At 33.4% G+C, this 10,722-nt stretch overlaps 1 protein-coding gene across 1 annotated transcript; it reads left to right on the top strand.

Annotated features, from left to right (window-relative positions):
- Positions 1–2,413: 2,413 nt before the first annotated feature.
- Positions 2,414–5,168, top strand: LOC128186390 (uncharacterized). Its single transcript, XM_052856206.1, has 4 exons — positions 2,414–3,138; positions 3,374–3,549; positions 3,658–3,783; positions 3,936–5,168. Exons 1-4 carry the CDS (start codon positions 2,552–2,554, stop codon positions 5,045–5,047), a joined length of 2,001 nt encoding a protein of 666 aa, XP_052712166.1. The 5' UTR covers positions 2,414–2,551; the 3' UTR covers positions 5,048–5,168.
- The last annotated feature ends 5,554 nt before the right edge of the window (positions 5,169–10,722 follow it).

Genomic DNA, 10,722 nt, shown 5'->3' with positions numbered 1-10,722 from the left:
GGAATCTTGTAAATAGTCGTGATCATTATTTAAAACCACTCTTTTGGCATACGAAAAAAGTGAGGTAAACGCAGGACAGTTAAGGCAACAATTTGCTTTCAAACAGCAGTAAAAGGAGGTCGTTTGTTTAAGCTTTATTTTTTCTGCATGATATATTCTTTTAAACTAATTTTTTGACTGATTTTTCAAAGATATGGGTCACTTAAACTTGACCATGTCTTAATTTGACTGTCACGTGACTTTTCAGTGTCACGTGGGCATCTTTTAGACAAGAAACGTCAATGCTTATTTGAGACAAAAAAGACAAGGGCAAGACAAACAAAGTTTGGAGTAAGTAATACGCCTACTTATTCAAAATTATATATACATCATAGAAATCAATGCTCATTCAGTTGTAAAATTCGTTTATTATGCAAATTCCTAGGAAAACTGGCTACTTGTTGTAAAAATAGCGCGTTTTTGTACATTTCGATTAAAATTACAAATTGAACCTTCATTTCTCAACAAATGAGCATCAGTTTTCATTAAGTACACGAAAAAAGGAAGAAAATCATACCAAGTTCAATAATATCTATAGCCGCCTTGCCCCTGTCTTTTTGCATTTAATTTGACAGTCAGTCAGGTCTCTCAAATCAATACACATTTCAAACGCACAAATGATCCCAAAAGGGGAGATAACTCTATAAGCGGTAACTCTTCTGAAATAGGCGCGGTGTCATTGTATCGTCTAATCCGAATTTATTTTGAGATAGATTTCATCAGTACATTATGCAAATGATTATTTAAACATAGTGTTTTGTTTTATCTTGATAAAAAGGGACAGTACGGTTACTATGAATCACCCGCATTTCCCCTGTTGTAATTATACACGTAAACATCCACTGTAAATAAACACAGTAAAATAGTTACTTAGTTATCTGGTCTATTACAAATACACTGTGTATCTATTCTACATACCTGATAAATCATCAAAAGATCGTTACCATCGGGAACACCAGCTACACGTGTTTACATCAATTACAGCGTCTGACGAGCGCTTTCGGGACGCAGATTCACACCCATACGACAAATGTGATACAGAAATTCTTCGTATATTCTCTATATATACACATAATTATGTGTAATTCGTTGTTATAGGTTTTCCCATGAAATATTAAATCAACCGTATATTTTGCCAAAACTACTGTTTTTGGGTGTATTTTCCATATATGGAAATACAGATGCTGGGCATGTATTATGACGTCATATCTCATTATCCCTTCATTAGCATATCAGAGCGATGTGTAGCCTTATCTGCACTGCGAAGGAAAATACAGACCCTGAAACTTACTACTACCCCTCTAAAACGAACCGTACCGTGCAAGAAACGAACCGTTCAAAAAACGAACAAACGTGCAACAAGCGTGCGATAATAACTTTGCAAAACCCGCCCAAAACGTTACACAGGGAAAATGTCCACATGTGTACAACATGTGTTAAACATATATTTTACATATATATTTTACACGTGTTAAACACATAAAAAGAGCACACATATATAAAGAGTTTAATTTCACACATATTTAACATGTGTTAAATATGTGTTAAACATTTGTGAAATTAAACAAAGCATATTTGATATGTGTAAATTCTATATGTGTAATATATGTGTTGCATTTTATATATGAAATTTATATATAAATTTGTGTAAGCATTTTTTTAAATAAGGGAACATCTTTACTTAAGCTTTCATTTAAAATATATAAGCATCTATATGCATGTTATATAGATGCATTTATCTTATGAGGAAATTGCGTTGTTCTTTTTTGCTCGGGCTCGATATTGAATCGGGCTTGGTATACAAATCCTTTTCAAAATCAAATAGGACACAGACCACAATTATTTTTCGCTCTTATTCCCTTATACAAAAATAAGTCATATAAAAAATTCCACCGGCTCAAATGAGTTCAAATACAGCATACCTATAGAATGACACTAGTCCAACAACATATCCAAACTACAGGAAAATCAATCGAGAGGGGACTGAAATATAGCCCCTAAAATAACCCCTACCATGAAAAATTCACTTTCACTTTGGAATTTGTGTAAACATTGGCCTCTTTACACCCTTTCTATTGCGCCTGTAAAGATAATTTTTCTAAAATTTTTCCTGCCTGTATTTTTTTTTCAAACCTTCTTCTTTCCATCCATGCCATAAAAGGAACCAAATTCGACCATTTAGTACCCCTAGGAATTTTTGAAATAATACATACATTTTTAGAATGGAACTACTTGCGTCGTCAATGAGCACGGGGTAAAAATAGTGGTATGTGACCTAATAAATACACAATTCTCCTTTGATTTTGATGAAACTTAGTAGGTAGACACTTATACCCATAATACTCCTATCAACACTTTTTTATATGATGTAAGCGGCCTTGCGAGGTCACGGGGTCAGTAGGCAATAAAATATGGCGCGTTGAGCAGTTGCTGAGGAGGTTTATTTGTTTTACGCAACTTGTGACGATTTATAAAAATATTAACTGATTTTTTTTTTAAACTTTGTCTTACAATGGATCCCGGTGATTATACATTTTCTTTAGAAACGTTTAATTCGTGGAAATTGGAAGCACTGAAGGATTTTTTAAGCAAAAGAGGACTGTCCACCGATGGAACTAAGGCCGAGTTAGCTGCTTTGTGTTTCGCTGCGAATTCCATGAAGTTGCCTATGAAAGTTTCAGACTGTGAATATGTTTGTCAGCTTCAGAAAGAATATAACGATTTGTTGCATGTAGATGGGTCTGTGTTACCCGATCCGTTCAAAATAGGGGCAGGATGGCAGGATGAAATGAGTGGGATGTCTCAGTGGCCACCGTTATTCTTATCTGACATAGTAAATTTCTTTATAGACAAAGGCACTAGCAACACCGTGAAAACGTACATGAACGATTACAAGATTGGCAAGGCTTTTGAATATTGTTCAGCTAATTTTATTAAAGAAATATTTTTCCATTCTGTTTCTTCCACATCTCCAGTATGCTTTGTTAGAGCGAAGTGTACCCCAAGTCAGAGGGTCACGGACGAGAATCACACGATGTGGGTGGCTATTTCAAAGGAATCTGGATGTGTTAAGTCTGCATTTTGTTCCTGTACTGCTGGGTAACTTAATTTTACTGTTAGTCTAATATTTTTTTAATAAATTTCTGTATTATGATAGTATATATATATATATTTAAAGCTTGGTAATAGTTGTTACACGTGTAATTGATATTAAATGTTTTTTATTTACTGAAAATTACTTAATTTTATCATAACTAATTTACTATATGAAAATTCTTCATTATACTTGTCTATTTTTGTCAAGATTTAAAAAATATATAGTTTCAAATTTCAGAATGGGTCAGACTTGCAATCACGTAGCAGCCCTTTTGTTTCGAGTGGAATCGGCAAATAAACTAGGTCTTACATCGTGCACATCATTACCATGCCAGTGGAAAGTCCCAGCAGCAACTAAGGTGGTGCCAACAAAGATAAAAGATTTGACCATTCGCAAGTCGCGCCATGGGCAAGGTATTTTTATAAATAGTGTTCTATAGTATGATTGAAATTTATTAATTTTCTTTTTTAATTTATACTGTTGTGGATTAATATATTTTTTCACTCTATTTTATTCTGTAGAAAAAACAAGACCGTTAGTTTCCAATCTGAAAAACCAGTTTAAACCGCTTGAGTCCTTGAACATTGACAGGAATACATTTATTGATGAGCTGAGAAAAGCAGTTCCAAATGCTTGTCTGTTGAAAGGTATTATAGCAAATTTTAACCAGTCCTTAACTTTATGTGTGTTTGTGTATTGAAGTGATTTTTGTTTGACCTTTCCTTTTAAGTAAATTAATATATGTATATACATAAGAGAATGTTGTCAAAATGTTGTGCTCCTTTTCTGTTATTAACAGGTACAGATATACCTGATGTATTGCCTCTTGAAAATTCTCAAGAACTTGGACAACAAGCATGTGAAGTGGAAGCCTATCGGTACTGCCTAAACAACATTGCCTCAGGTCATCAGACAGTTGAGGACTTTATTGACCATCAATTGCTGACAGAAAATGAAGTCAACCTCATTGAGGAAAAGACTGTAGGACAAAGTAGTAACTCTTTATGGCACGATCTTAGGAAAGGCAGGATTACTGCTTCTAATTTTTATGCCGTTCATACTCGCATGAATTCACTGAAGAAAAATCCTGAAGTAGATATGAGTTCGATTGTGTCGGTGATAATGGGTGAATCAACTCCTAATTCTAACATCAAAGCATTGAAGTTTGGAAGAGAATCTGAGCCACTTGCAAAGACTATCTACTGTAATATGTATAAAGATAATCATGTCAATGCAAAATTTAGGGAATGTGGAATCTTTTTACATCAAGAGTTTTCTTATTTAGCTGCTAGTCCTGATATGTTGGTGTCATGTGACTGTTGTGGTGAAGGGCTTTTGGAGGTAAAATCAACATTGAAACCAAAATGTGATTCATGCCCATCATTTTGTTTATGTAATTTACCAGATTATCTTTTATCTACTGATGGTGAAATGGACATTAAGAAAAATCACCGCTATTTTTGTCAAGTTCAAGGGCAGATGACCATTACAAAACGCAGGTGGTGTGATTTTTTTGTGTATTCCTGTAATGGTAATTTTTTGAAAAGAATCAATTTTGAGGAAAAATACTTTGCAGATGTTCAAGTTAATTTGATTGATTTCTTTAAAAAAATCATTGCACCAAAAGTTTGTGAAAAACTAAATATACCTGTTATTTCATGCCAAGTAAAACTGTTGAATGAATGTGAACCAAAACCAATGGAGGTTGAAAGTAATGGAGGTGTTTATTTCTGTTTGATTTGTAAAAGCCAGATTCAAGAACAAGAAAATGTAAAATCATTTTCACAGCGCAGCATTTGTTGTGATATGTGTGATAATTGGTATCACTTTAAATGTGTAGGCATGTCAAAGTCAGTTTTGAACACTACTTCTTCTTGGTTTTGTAAAACTTGTGATTCATGTAATGTTTAAACTGCATACCAATTTGTCAACAGATACACTGGATTTGTAAATTTCTTATGATGTAATACAAGTTGAATACTGTTTCTGTAGTGGAATATAGATTTATGATTAAACTTTCCATGAAAATGATTTTGAAATATATTTTTTATTAATGTTACATATGAACATGTGTAGATTAATAGTCCTCAACATATATCAATAACAGGTACATAACAATCATATGTACCTGACAAGTACATTACTAAATTTTACAAAGTCATTTGAAAATACATGTACCCACTTAATATCTAGGTAGTGGTGGGTATAAATTGCAAATGCCAGCAATTATTTTAATTGTATCATCTAAGTGTTGTAATAGGGTAATTGGCATTTCATTCTTAATGATATGAAACTGTTTCATACGGCGTATTGCTTGCTCTACGTATATACGCCTATTTGCAATAGCTTTAGTTTTTGACACGTCAGAAGCAGACATTTGAGAAACCCCCCGCCTACCTGGAGGAACCAAAAGCTCTGCCCTTAACATGGTGAGCTCTTCTCTTATAGGGAACCCCCTATTAGCCATAACCTTATCATAGGGCTCTATTATGTTTAGAAAGCCAGAATTTAGTGTAATAAACTTATCACTGGCACGACCAGTCCAAGCCTCAGATACAAAGTTGATCATTCCAGCTGGAGTGATACTGATTAAGATTTTCGCAGTATTATGGTGCTTGTAATCACTCCAGGTTTGGGCTGCTACCTGTAAATTGTTTGGTGTTTCAATAAAAATTTCTGTACAGTCAATTATATGTCGTACATTTCGATAAGTATTATTTTGGAAAGAAGGGGGCAAATTTGACATTACTACCTCTCTGGGTGGGTTGAATACTAGTGTGCTAAGCACTAAGCTCAGGAGTTTTATCCAAGTTGTAAATACACTGGATACATGTGTGGCTGACACACCAAACCTGTCTGCAATATCTTCATTGAGATAGCCTAATCTTAATTTCATTAGACACATTACCATTTCTTCTTTAGGACCTAGTGTTCTGTAATGGCTTGAGAACTTGTTCTTTTGTTTTAAAGGATTACAAACCCTTTTTGGACCCTTCCAGTAGCGCAGTTTATGAATATGGGGGTGTATAGTTTGATAGACAGTATTAAAAGATGCCAAATTGGGAAAACCAGTGTAAAATTTAACTTTTGCATCTGATTTTAAAACTTTGCTTAATGAAAATCTATTGAGGGGAGCTGGTTTTTCATTTGGTTTTGCATCAAGTTTTATTTCAAGGTCTTTAATTTTAGCCTCTAAAAGGGCGATTTTTCCCTCATTATCACATGAGCAACTTGGCTGCACATTTATAAAATTGTTACTCTCTTCCTTGTCACATTTTGGGATTGGGGAAGGCTGTTGTTCAATTCTTCTTCTTTTTTCTTTAGTGGGCTGCAGAGTTCTTTCCTTTGGGGGCGGTCTAGATACAATGGGTGTATGGGGTGTGTACCCTAGTTTCAGAGTGGGGTATGGGTTTGTTGGAGTTGGCCTCCCATCAATAAAATGGTCAGAACACACCCTTGAGTCATCTTTGGGCATCCAATTTTCTGAGCCATTTTTTCTGTTAATTATACTGGTCCACTTTTGCCGTCCATATTTATGTCTCCCCTTTTAAAGGGGAGACATATTGTTTTTGTCGACTTTCTTATTCTTCTTCTTCTTCTTCTTATTCTTCTTCATCCAAATTTGTCCAAGCCGTAACTTAAATACCCTTTGACATTAAAACTTCAAACTTGGAACATAGGTAGATGGTATTGAGAAGGAGTGCACGCCACCAAAAGTTTTGACCTTGACCTATTTTCTTTTTCAAGGTCAAGCGTTTTATAAAAAATAGAGTTTGGACTATAACACAAGATTCCTTAAACATACAAACTTTTAACTTGTATCATAGATAAAGGGTATATAGTCCAGTTGAACCTTACCAAAATTTTTGACCTTGACCTTAAATTTTATTTCAAGGTCAAATCAGAAAAAACTTCATTGTTCACCTCCTAAATATTCTTTGACAGAAGGACTTCAAACTTTACACAAAGAACAAATATAATACACTGAGGTGTACTATTGATAAATATTTGACTTTGACCTTGTTTTACTCAAGGTCAACTTGAGAAAAAATAATTAAGTTTTGTCTGGGTGGTAACTTAGATACCTTTTGACATTAAGACTTCAAACTTGGAACATAGGTAAATGGTATTAAGAAGAAGTGCACGCCATCACAATTTTTGACCTTGACCTATTTTCTTTTTCAAGGTCAAGCGTTTTATAAAAAATATAGTCCGGACCATAACACAAGACTCCTTAATCATACAATCTTTTAACTTGTATCATACATAAATTGTATATAGTCCAGTTGAACCTTACCAAAATTTTTGACCTTGACCTAAAAATTTTATTTCAAGGTCAAATTAGAAAAAACTTCATTGTTCACCTCCTAAATATTCTTTGACAGAAGGACTTCAAACTTTACACAAAGAACAATTATAATACACTGAGGTGTACTTTTGATAAATATTTGACCTTGACCTTGTTTTACTCAAGGTCAACTTGAGAAAAAATAATTAAATTTTGTCTGGGTGGTAACTTAGATACCTTTTGACATTAAGACTTCAAACTTGGAACATAGGTAGATGGTATTAAGAAGAAGTGCACGCCATCAAAATTTTTGACCTTGACCTTTTTTCTTCTTCAAGGTCAAGCGTTTTATAAAAAATATAGTCCGGACCATTACACAAGACTTCTTAATCATACAATCTTTTAACTTGTATCATGCATAGATGGTATATAGTCCAGTTGAACCTTACCAAAATTTTTGACCTTGACCTAAAATTTTTATTTTAAGGTTAAATTAGAAAAAACTTCATTATTCACCTCCTAAATATTCTTTGACAGAAGGACTACAAACTTTACACAAGGAACAATTATAATACACTGAGGTGTACTTTTAATAAATATATGACCTTGACCTTGTTTTACTCAAGGTCAACTTGAGAAAAAATAATTAAATTTTGTCTGGGTGGTAACTTAGATACCTTTTGACATTAAGACTTCAAACTTGGAACATAGGTAGATGGTATTGAGAAGAAGCGCACGCCATCAACATTTTTGACCTTGACCTATTATCTTTTTCAAGGTCAAGCGTTTTATAAAAAATATAGTCCGGACCATAACACAAGACTCCTTAATCATACAATCTTTTAACTTGTATCATACATAGATTGTATATAGTCCAGTTGAACCTTACCAAAATTTTTGACCTTGACCTAAAATTTTTATTTCAAGGTCAAATTAGAAAAAACTTCATTGTTCACCTCCTAAATATTCTTTGACAGAAGGACTTCAAACTTTACACAAAGAACAATTATAATACACTGAGGTGTACTATTGATTAATATTTGACCTTGACCTTGTTTTACTCAAGGTCAAATTAAGAAAAAATAATTAAATTTTGTCTGGGTGGTAACTTGGATACCTTTTGACATTAAGGCTTCAAACTTGGAACATAGGTAGATGGTATTGAGAAGGAGTGCACGCCTCCATAATTTTTGACCTTGACCAATCTTGTGTCTCAAGTTAATTCATTTTCTAAACTGTATCATATATGGATGATATCTAACATATAGCTGACTTCATTCTTTTCCACTTATTTAATTTGCCCCATATTACAATCCTTGGGGAGAAGGGGAGACATGTGTTTTTTTTGTATAAAAAAACAATACCCACTAGTTATCTTTCAGTTCAGTTGGAAACGGGAAAAGTTGGAATGGCGGGTCGCAAATACAGGAACCCAACCCATGCTGAATTTGATGAATTTCACACATCTGTATTTTCCATTTTGTAATTTTGGTTGCATTATTTGTACAAAAGTTAAAAGCACAGCATCTGGTTGACATTTTTTTTTGATTTTGTAAAACTTTAGAATGTGAAACTTCATGCAGAAAAACGTTGAAAATAAAGCAACGTAAAATCAACAACATATTAGGCCTACCCATAAAGTTAAACTCTATATGTTCTACAAAAAATATGAAATACATGGTGTTTTAAATTTGAATGTATATAAAAATGTTCATTTAGTTTATTTTACTTAAATTTTAGTGTGAAGTTATCACACAATTCCAATGAACATGACCGTGAATGACGATCATCATGATCATCATCGAAACCAAGCATTGTTGAAACCAATAAACACAAAATTTATGAATGGATTATTATTTGTTTATGCTAGGAAAAAGTAGATCTTACGTGATTTTTCAAGTTGGAAAAGTTTTTAAACACATATTTTCTTGTACTATCATAGAATACTGCTTTTATTTTGTCGATTTGCTTTTCGGAAGCCAATTTGTTTATATCGCTATGTCCGGGTGACCTTTGACCGGGGCCGCTTGTGACACGTTCACGATAAGTGTTGATAGGAGTATACACCTCCCTGTGAAATTTGGCGGGAATTGTGTATTCTGCATCGGAGTTATAGGCCTTTGAAATCTGGTCCAGGAAGGCTGAAATAACATGCAAAATCTAGCACGTTACACACAATATTCAAATTTTAAGAGCTACATTTAACATTAATTACTTGTCAAAAGTTTCATTAATCTATTATATTCATTAACCTAACATGTCTACATGATGATGCTAATGATGATTTAATTCTTTTACACCTGGAACTATTTTTTGGAAATTTTAGAAAAAATACCCGAAATATGGCTAAATTTTTCAGAAAATGCCAAAAATGAAACATTTAATTACATGCTATGAGCTTGAAAAAATATTTAAAAAATTCTGCATTAAGTTTGCTATAGAAATCAGGTATTTTGATAAATATACAGTGGCTAATCCGTTTACATTAAGGATATGTGAACCTGACAAAAACAAGTTCATTGAGCAACGCGAACTGTCGTCTGGCGATGAGCTGTCGTATTTCCACATCGACGGTTTGCTTAATTTAAGATTTAAAACAGTGATATAATATGTGTTAGTTTATGAATTTGCATAAAATATCATTTATATCAAAATTTACATCAAAGGGTTTTACTTTTTTTAATCATTTACAAACTTAAAGTTTACGACATACTTGCGCCGATTTCCGGTAATTTCCCAAATCTCGATGTAAACAACAAGTCGGAATGACAAAAACAGATGGATATTATTAGTGTATGACGAATATTGCGAACACAAGCTGATGTCGGGTGTCATAAAAAGGGAATGGAAAAAAAGGACGAGACCATACACCAGTTCCCTGTGATCTAAACCTGCCATTTGCAAGAAGCCCCTAAGCATGGTAGGTGTCTTATCATGACATGTGCTATTGTATTATGTTCACATTACAGATAATTATGCTCGTATATTATCCACGTGAAAACAATATCGCCTAGCCTATATGCAGAATAGCTACACAATAATCCTAATTTGTTCAAACATGAAAATTATTCATTGTTAATTCAGTCAGTGTTTGTAATTAAAATAATCACAATTTTAGTTCGAATTTTCTTAAATGAAATTAACCATCTGATGATAAATGGTAAGGTTAACCGCATAGAGGGCCCTGAGTTTACTCTAGCATATGACAAGCTTATTTACTAACATTTACTCACAAAATATTTTAGTGTAACACTATCATGCACATTAGCTTGAACAGTATATTTGTAAGGAATAGGTT

The sequence above is a fragment of the Crassostrea angulata genome, chromosome 5, assembly GCF_025612915.1.
Source record: "Crassostrea angulata isolate pt1a10 chromosome 5, ASM2561291v2, whole genome shotgun sequence".
Lineage (NCBI taxonomy): Eukaryota > Metazoa > Mollusca > Bivalvia > Ostreida > Ostreidae > Magallana > Magallana angulata.
This window is presented reverse-complemented; position numbering and strand designations above follow the sequence as displayed.

What these genes read in the sequence shown, in the direction of transcription:
- LOC128186390 (XM_052856206.1), top strand. Translation starts at nt 2,552, where the DNA reads ATGGATCCCGGTGATTATACATTTTCTTTAGAAACGTTTAATTCGTGG. An exon ending in CAAGTCGCGCCATGGGCAAG is followed by an intron (nt 3,550 to 3,657) that starts GTATTTTTATAA and finishes TTTATTCTGTAG; the next exon opens with AAAAAACAAGACCGTTAGTT. An exon ending in AAATGCTTGTCTGTTGAAAG is followed by an intron (nt 3,784 to 3,935) that starts GTATTATAGCAA and finishes TGTTATTAACAG; the next exon opens with GTACAGATATACCTGATGTA.